We start from the raw sequence: 18,119 nt of genomic DNA, 5'->3' as shown, positions 1-18,119 counted from the left end.
ATCATAGGAACTTCCAAGTCTCTCTGTGACAAGCCTGGGCTTTTGTCCTGAAGTTTTGAACAATAAAGTGATACAGCAATGACAGACATACACACACGCCCAACTCACAACCCTGCATCTGTTAAATATTCATTATTCATACTTGTCTTGCAGAGAAAACTGCCATGAATTACAGAACCAAACAAGTGGGTGCTTCTTTTCATGTCCACTGCTGCTGTAGCCAGATCCACATGGCACACAAGTGTGAAATTGGTGAGTAGATTACATGTGAGAGCTGTGATGGGCGAGCAGCTGGTCCATCTTTGCAGGTCAATACTGATCAAACATGGCTCATAATGTGTGCAGGGAGTCCATTTTTTTCACTTATCTGTACAGATATCACAGCACTGGTGAACCTTTTCATTGGAAAGACATTTTTTTATTCATTGATATAAATCCATTATAAAAGACTTTACAGTGTAATTTCCTCATAAATCTTCCACTTGATTCATTGTCATACTGGATATTACAAATAAGGCAACAGTAAACTGTTATTTCTGCATTATATGCATCAAATGAGTCAAATGATGCCATCATTGATCCCTGATGATGAGAACCCATTCTCCTCTAAATGTACATTAAAAAATAAGCTAATCGTCTTATAAATGGTCAGATCATTGACCCATAATTGAAGTTTAGCCCTGGCTTGACCCATTTGCAACTCTCTGCTAAGCGATCAAGGAGCCAATACAACGCCTCACTGCCCTCTGTCAATACACCTGGTCTGACCTATTGGCTGAGTTGGAGAGGGGAGCAGATCCATAGCATTGACAGCCCTCCCCCCGCTTCTTCTCAGCTCTCTCATTAGATCCACTCTATTAAACTCCTTATGCATCTGTCTGTAGGCTTCTGGCCAGGGGCTGGGAAACAATCGTAGAGCCCTGCTGGTGGTCGGTGAGCTTCACCACAGCTGAGGAATGGAGAGTAAACTCTGAAATGCACTGCATGTAAAGGCTGTTGAAGACACGGTGGACAGTAGAAATTGTCTTTGAGTAGGCACATGGTGTTTGTGCAGTATTAATGTGTATGTTGTACAATGGGGAGAACAAGTAACCTCTATAATGTGATTATGTTCAGCCTGTGGTTGTGTTGGAGAAATAACATCACACAGGTTTCTCTGTGTATGCACAGTACAGTAGATGTGTGTGTGTGTGTGAGTGTGTGCATGTGTGTGAGATGCATCATTCAGGAGTGGAGTTGAGTCGCATTGGACTGTGTGGCACAGAGGAGTCTGAAGGGTCAGACATGGCCGCAGTCGTCACTCCCATCTTCTTCAGGGAACGCTCGTCTGTCACTGAGATGGAGCGTGAGAACACAGGACGAGAGGCAGCCGGTGGGCCTGAGAAAGGGAAAGAAAGGACAGAGAGACAGATAAGAGATTTTTTTAATTGTTCCTTTTTTCTTTGTCCATATATTTAATATGTCAATAAAGCAAATTGAAATTAAAACTAAGAGGCAGAGGAATGGAGAAACAATGAGATACACTTGAGTTGAAACAAACAACAGGGCAGAGATAAAAGAGGAAGAGAAGCAAAAGAGGCACTGAGAAGAAAAGCAAAAAAGGGAGAACTGTGTTTGAGTTTTCAATTTATTTAAGTATACCTAAAATCTGTGTCATACATTTAGATTACCGTTAGTTAAATCCCTTATTGATAATCAACTCACATACCCGACATTTTATTAGACTCTCTAGAGTAAATTACCATCCATCCATCCATTTACTTTTATTACAGCAGATGAATGAAATGAAAACTATTACTCTGTCCAGTCTGTGCGGAGATAAACGCAATGGCAGCAGTTGGCCTGTAGGGGGTCATGGCGGTGCAGCGAGCTGCAGCAGGTTGAGCAATGACTGCAGATTTGTTGCAGCTCAATGTCTCTCATTATCGCATAGAGAGTGAGAGAGAGAGAGAGAGAGAGAGAGAGAGAGCACAGGCAGCACGATGCTACAGGCCATACTAGGAATAATTCTAACTTTGATATCTCTCACATCCAGCTGAGGTTCACCAGACTATCCAGCAGGGTGCAGGGTGACCACACACACACACACACACACACACACACACACACACACACACACACCCACACATACAGACCTCCACCAGGCCTGACATTTGCAGCTAAGTGCTGCAATGGCTGGTTATTTATGTTGCAAGGGCTGGTGATGGGGAGAGTTCAGCAGGTGGCTGCATTACAGTGTTTATCAGACCGACGCAGTGGCATTATCACTTCATGAGCCAGCCTACACTCTTATTCAGTCTCTTACATCTGTCTCTCTGTCTTCCTTTTCTGGGCATAGACCCTCTGTCTCTCCCTCCTCACTGCTCCTTGTGTTATGAAATGCTTTATGACTGCTCTTCCCTCTCCATTTTTCTCTCACAGATGTACACCAGCCATCTGGGTACTTGTAGGGCACAGCTAAGGAGCTAGTGGTGCAACCAGCCTCTGTTTAAGCCTGTTAGCATTAAAGAACTATTAAATCATGCTATTATCCAGTCCATTGACAGCAGTGGATTACATGGCAGGGTAAATAAATACCTGTTCAGATGTATTGTAAATTCCTAATGATCTAAAAATGTGTGCCTCGGATGGGAATCTGTATATTTTTCTCTCTATACTTCACCTCACAGCCCTGCTACAGTATGTCTGCTGTTTATTATGCTGAAATAAAATACAAGCATAATTATGGTGGATTACAACTATGGTGGATTTCAAACTGTTCTTTTCATCTAGTGTGCGACTCATTTCATTACGTCGTCACCTGCATCTCTCTCTACCTCTGTGGCTCATATCCAGCTGTATTCTCTCTCCTCTCCCCCACTCCAACTCCCACTCCCCCTCCTCCTCCCCCCTCTCATATCCTCTGTGGTATTTCTGTACAGTGCAGGTCAGGAGGTCCAACCTCACCTGTGTTGTTCTGGCTTGATTTGACTTTGCTGTTGGTCGTCTCTTGCATCTTCCGCTCATACTCTCTCACCTCATCCAAACTCAGCCCTGTGGGGAAAGCACAGCACACACTACATTAGAATAGAGCATCAAATATGTATTAAAGTTCACTGTGTGTATATTGAGGGTAAAGTTATATTTAAAAATACAACAAAGTAAAACTACACTGCTCTGTTATATTTTCTATTTTAATATGAAAACATTTGCATTGTGACTTTTTCTGACCTACCGTGCCACTCATCTATCCATGCAACTGCTTGCCTGTGGCCAACCAGAAGAATGTCTCGGATGTTCTGAGATAACAAAGAAAACAAAAACATGGCAGGAAGGAAACAATGTCATTAAAATTCTACATGTATTATGTGTAGCTCTGCTTGTATTATGCATCACTTAGCATTATCTTTCAGTACGTCATTGTCGATATAATGACCATACCTTTTGTGTAATTACTTGAAAGAAACAAGACCATGGTTCAGATAAGTGATACCTTATCTCACATAAGTGGAGACTTATCTCAGTTGTATTATATGCTTTGTTCGAGCTATAACCACATTTCCCGTAAACACTTGTTTCACTGTACTGATGTTGCAGACTGGGCGTCGCTAGTTTCGCTCTTACTTCTTTTGGTTTTTTCTTTGAGCTTCATTGTTTTGCTTCATTGTGGGGCATACAGTACATTTGTTGAAAGGGATTTTTCCATCAGCTGTTTTACTTAACTTACTCTTACTTTTACTTATCTACCAGCCTTTGTAGTTAGAAACTCTGAAAACCTTCCAGAAAATACAGAGAAGACTAGAACAGAAAGAATACAGGAAAAATCACGATAAATCTGACTCAATGGTGCATTACATGAGATACAAGGCAGAGGTCATTTGAGGCTAACAACCTTTTTGGCATTGGACTTAGTAATACAATTTATGCCCATAAATTAATATGGTTATGATAAATTCATGTCAAAATGCATGACATAGCACATTCAAACAACTAATAATCATTCAGGATTGTTGAGGATAATCATTTCACTCCAGATGTGAAGTGAAAGACTCAAACCTACAGAAATGAATACTAAAATAGAGCAAAGCACTTTATTGAATCCAATTAACTGTACATTTTAATTTTCCCACTTTGTATTACACCCATAAAGGCTTTTAACCTTAATTGCAGATCTTATCTTGATGCAACCCCCTTTACATCAGCACGGGGGAAAATAAAACAACATTATAGGAAAAAAAGCTATGTCTTACTCTGTGTATAAACTCCTCTGTCCTGGTCTGAAAGCCGTAGACCTCAAAGCTGCATTGCACCCGCTTGTAGGAACACATAATGGGCTTGTGGTCGTCTCTCCAGTCTTTCTCCAGAGGCCCTCGGCCAGTTTTACTTGACTGCCAGCGACTCAGGTCCTGCAAAGAGCAAACTATGTGCTAGTTGATACTTGCTGAGTCTGCAAAAGCTTTGTCCCTCTGAGGCATGTTCAGAGGGAAGTTATGGATTTGTATGTGTGTGTGTGTGTGTGTGTGTGTGTGTGTGTGTGTGTGTGTGCGTGTGTGCGTATGTGCGTGTGTGTGTGTGCGCGTGTGCGTGCGTGTGTGTGTATGAGAGAGTGAGTTAGTGTGATGATACAGTATGTGTGGATGTGCAAGCAGATTGTTGCTTAACACAGCTCATAAGAAGAAAGTATTATAACATACATTATGCATCTGTGACCAAAGGATGACTGCAAAGTGTGTCTGTGATATTAGGTTCTCACCATGGCAGGAGTTCGGTGTGCTTGTGGTTATTCTGCATGTGTATGAATGGATGTGCACTTGTTTATATATCCATATCAGTGTCAATGTGTGTTTATCTGCATTTACCAGTCCTGTGAATTGACCTTTGTGTCTATGCAATGGCTGGCAGTAAAAATGTGCGAAACCTTGGTGGGAAGGGACTGAAGATAGGCAGACTGGGAAAAGGTGTGTGGGTGTATTACTGATTTATGCTCCTTTAGAGGGAAAAACACAAGCAAGTAAACAAAGTAAACAAGGAATAAAAGAGTGTTTTTTGCATTTGTTTATGATAATTTGTGTTCTGTTGCACATACCGTATCTATTATGAGCAACAAGAAACAAATAATTCAGCATTTTAGAAAATATGCTTCTTTGCAATATAAAAAAAGAGACATTGCGATTATTACGAAAAGTTATCTGTTACTACTACTTTGTGAATAGCGATCGGCTGCATTGACTTTCACCACTCTCTACCCCTTTAATTTGTCCTTTGTTTCCATGTTTATTAATTTAACCAACAAGATCCAACGTGTTAACTATTGGGTTTTAGAGGTCCTGGTAGTTGTATTTTTAAACTGGGCTGAACCAGGCTAGCTATGTTGTTTACTCCTTCGTCGAGTGTTCATGCTAAATTAAACTAAAAGCCAATTTCCTCCTGCCTGAGCAGACTTAAGAGTGGTACTGGTCTGTTACATTATTATCTGTAATAACGAGGCAGAGAATTAGGGTGATGTTAACAATTCACTTAGTCAAGAAAAAACCCCACAACTTCCATATCTGTTGAACATTTATTCTGACCCTAATGTCTTCCCTTTTTAAGAAATAAACTTTTGTCTCTCTTTTTTCCTTTTAGCATTTAACAACAAAAAAATGCTTATTTTTATTCATATTAATGATCCAATTCATTTCTTTTGAAACATAACTACTTTAAATGAAACCAGGTAATTTTCTTTCTTTTTTGCAACACATGTAACACCTTTAGTAGAGTGTCTGTCTGAGCTCCTAACATGCGTACTGTCTGGGTCAACTGCAGTTTTGTTAGCGCTACCTGCGTCTGTGTCATCTTTGGTGTTTGTATCAGATGTTGTCGGATAAGTTGCATGCAGATGTATACAGTTTCTCCTCAACAGTTCTGATGAGGTAAGACCTTGGGGAGGCTGTGTGTTTGACAGTACCGTGGTGATTTTTACGCTCAGCCTGGGCGCAAGTCAGGTAGGTAGTGTGTTCTATGACATTTGCTTTTGTATTCTCTTCCCTTGTGTTTCCATACTCCAGAACTGCCTGATGTTGGGTCAATGTGGAGACAAAGCTTTGGGTACTTGAGGCAGAGAGATCCTTAGCGGTCTCTCCATGAGAAGCAGTGCTGGAGAATAACTGTTCTCCATTGGAGTGATTTGATAATGGAGCAGAGCTTTAGCACGATATCCTCCCTCTTTTCACAAGTCTTCACAGTGGCAACAGCTCACTCAACCTCTCAATTGACTTGTGGGTATATTGGGCTGCTGATTATGTGAGTGAATCCATACTCTCTGGCAAAGTCTAATAAGAGAGTACAGGCATACTGTGGACTGTTGTCTCACATCAGCAGCTCTGGGATACTCCAAACTGGCCAAAGATTTTCTAGAGATGATATGACTGTGTTGGCTTATGCATCGGGAGAAATAGTCAACCACTCCTTGTCCCATATTAATATGTCTGTTCCCATACATTGCCACGGTCTCCTAAGAACAGGACTTGGTAACAGGGTATGCCCCCTTTGAGTTGTTCTGTGCATATGGGACAGTGTCCAACTTTCTTGCTAATGTTACCTGAAGGCCGTGGCCACCAGACCAACTGACAGGCCCTGCCTTGGTTCTTGACTATCCCTTGGTGACCCAAATGGAGGATGCTGAGCATTTCTTCTTTTAACAAGATGAGGATGACAACTCTTTGTCTTTTCGGGAGAATATCCCTAGCCAGGGGCAGGTTAGGGTTAGGGTTAGGTTCCAGTAAGGTCCTATAGGTGGGCTTTGTCAGGTCACTGAGTTTGACAGTAGTTGATTAATGTACTGTATAAGTGGTCTTCTTCCTGCCTGTCTTTCCAATCTGCTGCGGTCTAGCTTCATTAGCTGGGAGAGACTGTCTGATTGTGTCCACAAAGATTTGGATGTCTGCCTTCTGTTCTTCCACTGCCTGAGTGTGCTCTACTGGTGCTTGTGAAAATGTGTCTGCCGTAATGAGTAGTTTTCGGGATACATGTAAAATGTCACAAGAGAATTTCAATCTCAGGATTTAAGAAGTAAGCTCGTCCAGCACCTTAAAACTTAATATGGGCAGCAGATGTTTGTGATCTGTCTCGAGTGTGAACTTCATGCCAAGCAAGTATGATTGCAGGTGCTCACATGACCAGGTTACTACTTGTGCCCCCTTCTCGATCTAAGCATAGTGTTTCTCAGCATTAGACAAACTTCGGGAGATGAAAACAACTGGCTTCCAGTCTCTACTCTCTGGCTGGTCTGGATCTGAATAGCTCCAAGACTGAAGAATAATATGACAGCTGATACACATGCATTGTTTAAAGCCGGGACTTTGGGTGAGCTGAGTTCTGGCTTCAGATTCTTCTTGTGGTGCTCTCCAGCACTAGTCTGTCTTCTCAGGCAGAAGAGCTTTCACAGGTTGTGTGAATGGTGCCAGATGAGGCAGGAACTTGCCCAGCTTATTAGCCATGCCCATCGCTCTTGTGATGGTGGCAACACAGGTTGGCTCTGGCATTTCCAGAATGGCTTTGACCTTTTTTGGGTCAGGATTGACACACTCAGTGGTGATGCAGTGTAATTTTGTTCCTGGCAAACTCACATTTGTCCTTGTTCAGCATTAGCCGTTTATCTCTCAGTTTCCTGAGTACCTGGTGAGGTTTGGTATCATGTTCAGCCTGATGGGGTGTCAGATCTGCACACAGCCAGAGTTACTCCTTTGATCTTGCTTCGGACACAACCACTAGGCTGGCACACCATGGAGTGGGTTTAGTGACCTTATCACTCCCATCACTTCCATGCAGTGAGAGAGGGAATCAGCGTGGGGCAGAGAGGGCAAATGATTTTGCTTGTGTGGGTCCTTCAGCTTTCACTACCCCATGGACACTATAAGGGATCTATTTCTGATAACTTCTTTCACCTAAACGCTATGCACTTGTTTGACAAGTGTCAAGGCCTTAATGGCTAGAAGTCCCAATGGCGATTTCATCAGTTTGACCCCCCACATAGGTGTCTTGTTCAGTTGTCTTGTTTCAAAACTCCAAGTTTACTTTGTAGTATCGTCTTACATCCAGGAGCTGCCTGACTTGATCTGTCCTTACGTGTTGCTGTGTCCCATGTTTGTTCTGTGGAGTAGTGGTGGCTCGGAATAGCTGAAAGTCCAGCTTGAATGTCTAATTAGAGCTCCGCTGCCTTACTATTTAATTAAAGAGTTTCTGTCCACTCATGTTCAACACTGTCAATCTCAATAATCACCTCTCCAAGTAAGGAGACACCTTCTTCTCCATGGGCTGCAGGATCTTTTGTGAAATCATAGATGCCACCAACTGATGTCCTTTGTTTGTATTTGCGTTCTGCAGTTTGGTGGGGCTATCCTTCCTCTGGTGATTTGTTGCATTAATACATCTTCCACAACCTGTGACTCTGTTTGTATTTTCTGGCTTGACTTGTGAGCTATATTTTTGTCCTTTTTGTGTCTCTCTGGGTTTGTCGCCTGGCATTTAATGCGTCCACGTTCTCTGACTGCCTCTCATTTAAGCTGCCACGTAGTATTGGCTGCTGCTTCTTTATTTCCTCACTGTGACGCACACTGGCTGTAGTTTTGACTAATGTGAGTTCAAGATCTAACTGCAATGACTCAGACAGTATTTCATATCTTTGACCAATAACAATTCTGTCTATGATCAATTCTTCTCTTAGATCTCCAAATGCACAATGCTCAGCTAGGCTATGGACAGAAGTAATAAATGCTTCAGCACTTTCTCCTGGCTCTTGATGGCGCCTGTTGAACCGTGCAAGCCCAAAAATAATGTTTTTTCACTCACACAGTGTTTCTCAAAATCCTGTTTCATATCTTAATACATTTTTTTCTGATTGTCATTTAATGGAAAGACATTCAATATGTTGTCATCTTTGTCCCTAGAGTGAGTGTACATCGGTGTATTTACTTGGTATTCTTATGTCTATTTATCCGAGCTTGATGCTATTCTGGAGCGCTGGAAACATCTTATTCACTTTGACCATTCACGTACATTTTTAAAATCAAACTCCCCTGGTGGTTTCGGTTGCACACTGCTGGAGCTGATGTTGTTTGTGCTGCCTGGCTCATTTTTTTCTGCCCTTCATGTAGTTTCCTGTTAATTTTCTGATTTACGTTTGTCTGACTTATCCACAGCCTCACTCACCTGTTTCCTGTGTTGTTCTCACTTGTTTTATTCATGGCCAACATTTTTTTCCCTTGCTAGCTTGTTTAGCTTGTTTAACAGGACACAGGAGGGCTTGGGGTTGACTTTTTTGTTTGACTGTGTCATCGAGGTGCATCCTTCTCCCACTTTGGGTGACTTCAGATTACTTTTCCTTTATTCTGACTCTAGATTACATTATTATCTATAACGACTAGGCAGAGAGTGACATTGCTGTTAACACTTTACTTCGTCAGGAACAGGCCTCACATCTGTTGAACATGTATTCTGATTGGCTACAGCATTTAAGTGAGGTTAGCCGTTTATACACCAGTCATCATGTGTAACTCTAAGTGTATTTCCCAAAGCATATTTCCTAAAATATTCGACAATTTTTTGAGGTAATTAAAGCACTTTACTTTGGTTGATTCAAAAGAGTCAACAATAGTACACGTTTGTGTGTGTATAACAGAGCTGTACGTACCTCTGACTCTTTGTAGTGCTTTTCAGGAATGGGGTCACTCAGGATATCCAGTAAACTCACATTCTCTGCTGGGGTTGGTGTATCCCCAAACACCTACATTCAAACAGAGAAGGGAGGTCATACAGTATAATGAGAGTAGACACTTACACACACTCTCAAACACAAGCGCAGTCACTCACTCAGCGGAGGAAAGGATGAGAGTAGATAAGTAACTGTGGAAAAGTGAGGTCATACACCATAACACCCCTCTCTATATCCCACCCTGAGGCCCTTGGAGCAACTCATACTGGAGCAAGCAGAGGAGTAAACAGGCAAAGAGAGGAAGGGGCGAGGAAAAAAAAAACAAGGCGGTCGAAGGGATATTAAAGGAGAGAGAGAAAAGAAGAGTTATGATGGCGGAATACATTTTTCCTTTAGAGAGAATGGAGGGAAGCTCCAGGGGGTGGGGGTGTCGCACTTTTATCTGATCTTGTTTAAAAATGGTTCTAATGCCTTTCTGAAGTTTGTTCATTTCATAGTTGAAAACTAACAAATAAAGAAAACCTGGTGTTAGATAATAGCCCGCTACACTCAGCTGGTGCTTTTGTTGGTCTGCATCTACCCAAGGTCTTGCTCCCTCTAATGGAATGTGTTGCATTAGCTGGATGCATTGAGTCGCTCTCTACAACACGCTCAAAATGCTCTCCCAGTTTCCCCATCAGACCCATTGTCCCTGTGGTGTAGAAACGTAAAGCCTTGAAGCTTACATAATCGCGTGTACTGTAGGTCATGCACAACTTTGTCTATGATACGTGTTTGTTTGGAATAAATGTATGTAACGTTTAACGACCTGCGACATGAAACAAGATTCACCGCATTTCTCTCCACAAGCTTAACTCTGCATCTCCATATTTGACATGTTGTGTCTTGTTCCTTGATTACGGAGTGGAAACATCAGGGCCAGACAGAGTTGCAATTGCTTGTGAATGTCTCTGTGTGTGTTTTTATGCGTTTTGGCCTTGGACAAAATGCAGCATGGCAGCTGTGCTCAACGCGCTGCATGTCTGGTTAATAGATCTGCCAATACTGCATTATGTGCTTTGCTTGTTTTCCTTGTAATGGGCACATCAATTTGATGAACATTTTCTTTGCGCTGCAGAGAAAATGATGATTTCTCTCATTCCATTTGTCTTCCCCCTCCCTTTCCTCTAATCATTCCATCTTTCTCACCTCTTGCTCCCCCTCTCCCCCTCATACTCACATTGTCGTTATCACCGTTGTTGTTCTCAAATCTTGTCTCAATACGGATGCTGAACTTGGGGAGAAATGATACCTACAGGGTGACAAGAGGTAAAAATGAGGAAAAAGAGTTGTGGGGTACAGATACAGAGAGTGGAAGCAGGTGCAGATTAGATATGTTGATACTGAAAATAGATGAGAATGAGCTCTGTTGCATTCATGTACAGTAAATGATGTGTGAGAATACTTACTGAGTACTCTGAAGCACCAGGGACGTTCAATATGGAAAGGGAGAAAACAGCATTAGTTACTCACACATGCATGAGCATGCAATTGCTCTACGTTACCACAGGGGAATACATGCATACACAATTATAAATATTTGATGGTACTTGGAAAACCAGCTGTTAAAAGTAAATAAGTTTTGCATTATGCATTGAGGTGAAAGTAACCTGATGTTTGACACAAACAAAGTCACTCAAACATAAACACACAAGTACCTGTGATGGTATATGGGTAGAAGTTCCAGGCCTTTTCTGTCACAAAGAAAAATCGCGGGACGAACGCTTTTGCCCAGGACGGCAGTTTACTGAAACCAACACAGAAAGAAATAAGAATCAGTCAGAGTGGGTAGGAGAGTCCGAGAGAGAGAGATTATGTCAAAAGACATAGAGAAAGAGAAATGCTAAGTGGTTTTTGTGCCATTCATAGCCAGATTACCTGTAGGCTACTCTCACCACAGTGTTCATTTGTATGACTCATTCCCAATTACACCTGTGGTGATGAATTGTTACTGTTGCTTCTAGGTCACATGTCAGAACATGATTGAGGTGGAAAACATTCTGCACTCACTGTACTATACTGTACTGTGTGTGTGTGTGTGTGTGTGTGTGTGTATGTGTGTGTGTGTGTGTGTGTGTTTGTGTGTACTGATATGTCTACCTTTGTGAGGGCCAATTTTAGTTGGGAGTGAGAACATTAATAGAATGTGAGGACATTTTGGTCTGTCTCATTTTGGGGCAAACTTTCAAAGAGACTTGGTTTTAAAGGTGACAAAAAGGGTTTAGGTTCAGTTTAAGATAAGAGATGGGGTTTGGCATTTACTTGTGATGGTTAGGGCGAGGGAATGCATTTATGTTAATGAGGGTCCTCACAACAATATAAATACAAATGCGTGTGCTTGTGCTTGTGTTCTAGCATTTATTCACTAATGAGGACCAAATGTCCTGCAAGCACAGAGATTAGGAAAATCCTCCACAGTGAGAACATTTCTTTACTTTTCTTAGAGTTTATTTTAGGATTAGGCCTTGGGTTTATAGTGGTGATTAGAGTTGGAGTTGAGGTTATTTTAGGAAAATGAGAGCGGTCAGTTTAGGGTTAGGAAATGAATGTAGAATTAAAATACATTTTTGCTTGTTTTCAGAGCAGACTTTCATCATAATCAAAATTCATTGATTGATGGTTAATTTCAAATAATCCTTCCAGCACAATAACAAGGACAGTCGGTCATGCATAGCTTTAAATCATCATCACGTTTAAGATGTAACACTTCCTTGTTACTTTAATGACTGCAGATTGTCTAATTTGTTTAAATCATATTGGAAAGACATATTCACCAATTCACCTTTGTTTATAAAGCACAATAATTGTAAGCAGACATAAGTAAGTTTATTAATGTATTTGTGCTTCTCCTGAATAGTCCATAACTGGTCCATGAACAGATAATATTAATACACATGACCAAATCATTTTTTAAACCTGTTGAGCTTTAAGGTTCAGTCTTGGTTCTAGGTGTTGTAGTTTAGTTTAATAGTTTAATTAAAAAATAAATGTAAAAAAATCTTAACTCAGAGTCCACTAACTAGCTCCACTTACAAGATTTCTGTGGAGCTATCAGATACAGCTCATGGATTGCATGATGGTATGGTGTTTACTGATGGAGAGTGAACAAGTATTTATTAAAAAATATATAGCAAACATATATACAGCTTGGAGCTGAAGTTGTTGACATATTGACAAAATATCAAGGCAGTAATTTTACATTTCAGGAAATACTCAAATTCACATTTGTAGAGAGCTAGGTGAGAAAATCGATATTACTCTCAAGTTTGTACGATAAATATGAATCTACAGCCAGAAGCTGGTTAGCTTAGTTTATCTTAGTATAAAGACTGGATGAAGACTGGATTAAGAGGAACAGGATAGCCTAGTCCTCGCCGAAGGTTACAGAATCTGTGCTGGACTATTTCTTTGCTTGGAGCAATAACTTTTTGGAGTCTTTGCAGACTGCGTGGTAACAGCTCCAAGCCAACAAATACTAAATATAACAACCCCCCCCCCCCACCCAAATCCTCAAGTTGTCATAAAATTAATAATAAAAAAATAAAATTAAAATAAATGTAAATTGCTACATTACCTTTGTATGTTATTATACTGGCAGTAATTATTCATGTATACACCAGCCTCAGTTTACAGATATCCACCATTAAAAAACCATTATCTGTTAACATACTGCTTTTAAATGCATGACCTAACCAATAAGAAAAAGTACCTGATAATTTGTGCTTTTTGTACACATGGTTATAGTGTGAATAACCTTTTGTGGCGTGAATAGCTTTTAATACCTTGCGCAACCAACACTAATATATGACTATATGACTGATACACTAGAAGCCAAATATTACAGCCTAAAAATGTGTCACACATCCTGTAATTACCATCATCAGGATGACACAGGTGTGATTTCCCAGTCTGTACTTACACAATGAAAATAATTGAACTGTTTGCCGGCCTATGAGCTCATAGTACAATGACATTTCCACTGTAACCCCACAGTATCGATCTCAGCATGTTTCTGGTACTTGGACTTTGGATTTAGGCAGGTTTCACTGCAGTGTCACTGTGCTGTTGAGATTACATTTTATGGCTTGTCAGTAGTGATACCTGCAACTCAGATCTTTAGAATGTGAAGCTTTGCAGTGAAGTAAGAGGTCAAAGATCACTCAGTTTGCAAATAGGCAGAGTTAAAGTTCAGCAACAAAATAATTAGAGTGCACTTTACCTGCTGAGGTAGATTCGCTTCTCGGTCATCTGTCCTTGGCCGTGCTGAGGGTGAATATCGGACTCGTTCCTCACCACCTCCACCCCTTCTCCTCCACCACTCTGTTCACAGCTGTGCTTACTGATCATGTACAGCTGCCCAATCCTATACTGAAGCCCGAGGAGAGGTTTAGGATGAGGTTTACAGTGGTGAAGGTGAGGAGAAAAAAAGAGACTGATGAGAAAACATGAAACTGAAAGTATAATCATCTTCCATCATCCCTAATCTAAAATCAAAGTGAGTACAGGTTAAGTTTCATTCACAAAGTGTATATTGTGGTCATGCATAAAAAACAATTTAAACAGAGCAGTAATTGTGTTGTTATTTCTGTCTACTTAGTACATGCAACATCTATTACATGTGTGTTCATTCATTCATATCAAATCAATAAACTGGGCACTCCGTTTAAGTAATTATAATGTGCACCACCCACTTAGCGGAAGCTCTTAGTAGCTGGTGAGAGCAACAGCAGAAAATCCTGGCAGCAGGTTCAACCACAGTTGCTGAGTCCAGTTTTGTCTTGAGAGGCACTTAGCCTACTCAGTGCTGCTTAGGCACGAGCTTTGTATTTGCTCTTCATTTTTTAAATAGTTGCATGCTGTGTACAAAGATTTCCCTCAAGTGACCGTATCAGACATCAAAATTTAATTTGGCCAGTGAGGGTGAATACAGGGTGTCTAAATTAGGGGGGATGGGACTTTCTCCTCTGGTGCAGGCCTAGTTTGAGCTTGATGCCGATGAGTCTGGTGTATTTTGTGTCAGTGAGTGGAAAGAGGACGAGGCCTCTGGGCACCGGCTCTATGGATGAGCTCAGCCTGACAGAATCAGTGTTGTCTTTGGAGCAATTTAAAAATGACATGCTTTACCCAGTAATTATTTTTTTCACTGATTCTGCAATCTGGCTCTTTCTATTCTTCCCTAACTTGTTTCTATGTACATTATTATTGCTTGTTGCTTGCTTTAATTGCAAATCGCTCGATGAACTTTGTTTATAAAGTTATTATGAAAAAGCAATAAAATTATACTGAAAACACAAACTGTGCTGCTGTGGCCACCATAATGTAATTCATTTTGTCAATCTCTATCGATGTGCCACTAAAGCATTATTTTAATTAAAAACAGAAACAGAGTAAAATGGGGAGGAAGAGAGAAAGACAAGGGCAGATATCATTTTGCCATCCTTCACTGTACACTGTTGACATCAGTGTGACACTCCTTCTTGTTCCAATTACTGTGGAATGTCAACATTCAATATTTACTTATTGGGTATTCATAGAGCTTAATTAATCACAGTGATGGGTGCTTTTACACCGTCTTAAGACTAACACTCTACAGCGCAGCCAGCACATCCCATACAAAGGTTTTGATTCCTTTCACTTTTAAAGTTAATCTCAGCTGGAAGTTGAAAGACTTATCTGTCCTTAAATCACAACTATGCACTCTGAATAGCTGTCATGACTGACGTGCTGAGAAACAATATTTAGCATGCATTTTCTTCCTATTGTCTTTTTTTTATAAAAGGGTGAGGATAGGTTTACAATCAGTGCTTTTGTTATAAATTCCTGAGTAGTGTAAATATAGCTCATCACTGAAGGGCAGCGACTCTGCAGATAGTGTCAGTGTGACAGCAACTGAAAATGAAAGAATTTATGATTTTAGCTCAAGGCAATTAAAAAAATACATGTGATAAAATCATAAAAGCACTTGAGTTTGTTATGTAACCCCGAATTGGTCCACTGACAATGAAAATGAGAGATTCTGCAAAACACATACAAGGACCTTTTCCCAAAATAACCACTACAAGCATTTTTTATCTAATTCCTTATAAAAAAAGAGTATATGATGGACATCATAGTGACATAAGTTGAACACTGTTATATTACACAGACACCTTTGCTCTAACTGACTTACATTCTTCCTCCTACATATGGAAAAAACTTGTAGTTTAGCATCTAAGTAAAGGACACTTCATCATGTGAGTCAAAGCTGGGATTGAACCACCAACCCCACAATTAAAGGCTGACCCACTCTAACCACCTGATCTAAGGCTGCCACTTGTCTGCTTTTCTCACCACAGAATACAATAGTGAACATTGTTCAACACACCTGGACCGTGTTGTGTTACAGGAGGGCTGTTGGATATTTCATACCTGAAAATCAATGATGTGCCCCTCAAAAGTGGAGTGAGGGTTAGGATGTTGTAAATGGCTTTTGCCAAGGTAAATGTTATGACTTGAATACTACTGCCTCAAATAAGGTGCAGTTATAGTTAACTGCACCAAAGCAAATCCTTTTTTCAGACAAAAGAGGATTTGCTGCCAGCTCAAGTTTCATTTTGCCTGGCACTGATATAGTAAATCCTGTTTTGGATTGTAATTTATCACTGTCATTGTTGTGGTAACAGGTAGAGTTGAATGGGACGTGGCAGACGGGGGGTTTAAGAGGTTGTGAGGTCATTATTTTTGAAGGGCACTTTGGCGCATAACTCCCATGTCCGCCCCTCTGTTCTCTCTTGCAGGATCTACTTTGTTTTTAAAGCTGGAGGCCAAATGCCTTTGTTTGCATGTAGGTCTGGCCAAACTGTAACCAGTTTAACTAGTTTCTGCACAGCTAGGAGTGCTTCAGCGAGCAAGCGAGGTACATAGAGAGGGAGACAGATGGGGGAGATAATTTAGACACAACAGCATGCTATGATGCTGCTGGCCAGGTGTTACACATTGCCTCCGTCAGATTGGCCCGGTCTGTCCGTGCAGAACATACCTCACTACCCAGTGTGCTAAGCTCCCGCAGAGCAGCGACAGGAGGTCTGTGTGCTCTGTTGGCAGTTTTCTTATCAGCACATTAACACTTTCAAGATTATAACTCGTAACAACACGTTCACAATTGAAATAAAATCCCCTCTTTGTCTTGCAATTTACAGTTGTTGGAAGGTACACTTAGTGTGTGTGTGTGTGTGTGTGTGTGTGTGAGAGAGAGAGAGAAAAAGCGTGGGAAAGACAAACACACTTACCTCATCCACAGTCAGTGGCATGCATATGCGGTACTCTTTCATCAACATGGTACTGAGTTAGTTTTTATGAACTGAGAAGTGTCTGTGCTTGAGGTCTGTCTATCTCAGCTGCATAGTAGGCACACTCAGCGAAGCTAACTGCTGCTGCACCACAGTGACCTCTTTTCTGACGCTCTTCTTCCTTTGTTGTGCTGATGTCAGTAGTCCATGGAGTTAAGTCCGGTCCTCTCTGTCAATGAGTTTCTGCAGGTTCTTACTTTTCCTCCTTGCTGCTCCTTTTTTCTTTCTTTTTCTTCAATTAATCTCCTGAACACGACTTTTTAACTGCCCCCTCCCTCCTTCTTCGTGTTACTTCTGCTTTTTCTCCGCTGCCTTTAGCTGCCCTTTCTGTTTGTGTGTTGCTTTCTGCTTTTCTCTTTTACTTTCTGTTTACTTATTTGCACCAAAGTGAAGAGGTGGTAATTAGCTGTGAAGTAAGATTGAAAAGTTCTTCTTACTGACTCTACCTGTTCTCTTCCGTCCCTGCCTCTCTGTGCTTTGTTTTAATTCCTCCCCAGACTTATTATGTGTAACCTTGCTGTCTGCTGTGTGCTCCTCCCTTTCGCCTCAACCGCCCTCCGCTGCTTTCAGTTCCTCAAGAAATTCCTTTGCCTGTTCCTTCCTTATCTCTTTTTTCCCTCCCTCCCTCCCTCCCTCCCACCCTCCCTCCTTCCCCCCTTCTTTCCCTCCCATACTATCCACTCCCCGCCCACTGTACTTTACTAACTCCTCACCTGTGTCACCCCCTCCTTCTCTCTGATCTCTATCAGTTCTGTCTTCTCTGTCGTCAAGACTGTTTTTAACAATAACATGTCTGGAAACATTAAGTAACACACTTTTGTTAACAGCTGTCTTTGAATTTGGAGCACGTTCCACAGACAGGCCTCTTCCCCCACTGTGACACTTCTTTCCAGCACTCAGGTATATAAATGCCTGACACAAGGGGATAGTCAGGGTGGGCCATTGGATTAAATATTACCAGAGCCATGAGAGCTTCCATTAAGCACAACGCCAGACTCGCTTACATTGTATTACCTCATGACCTTCAGCTGGGTTTAATTGAATCCGTGTTTAGTCAATGAGTAGTGGAATCGAAGCAGTCA

At 41.2% G+C, this 18,119-nt stretch overlaps 1 protein-coding gene across 1 annotated transcript; it reads right to left on the bottom strand.

Annotated features, from left to right (window-relative positions):
* Positions 1 to 949: 949 nt before the first annotated feature.
* pitpnc1b (phosphatidylinositol transfer protein cytoplasmic 1b) lies at positions 950 to 17,544 on the bottom strand. The gene is made up of 9 exons (XM_053326587.1): positions 16,978 to 17,544; positions 13,929 to 14,077; positions 11,360 to 11,456; positions 10,890 to 10,961; positions 9,650 to 9,742; positions 4,230 to 4,385; positions 3,215 to 3,278; positions 2,947 to 3,033; positions 950 to 1,378 (listed from the first exon to the last, which is right to left on the bottom strand). The coding sequence occupies exons 1-9, from the start codon at positions 17,023 to 17,025 to the stop codon at positions 1,221 to 1,223; spliced, it is 924 nt and encodes a 307-aa protein (XP_053182562.1). The 5' UTR covers positions 17,026 to 17,544; the 3' UTR covers positions 950 to 1,220.
* Between the last annotated feature and the right edge of the window lie 575 nt (positions 17,545 to 18,119).

This window comes from Scomber japonicus, chromosome 10 (genome assembly GCF_027409825.1).
Source record: "Scomber japonicus isolate fScoJap1 chromosome 10, fScoJap1.pri, whole genome shotgun sequence".
NCBI classification, from domain to species: Eukaryota; Metazoa; Chordata; class Actinopteri; order Scombriformes; family Scombridae; genus Scomber; species Scomber japonicus.
The sequence above is the reverse complement of the archived record's forward strand: the minus strand, read 5'-3'. Positions and strand labels throughout refer to the sequence as shown.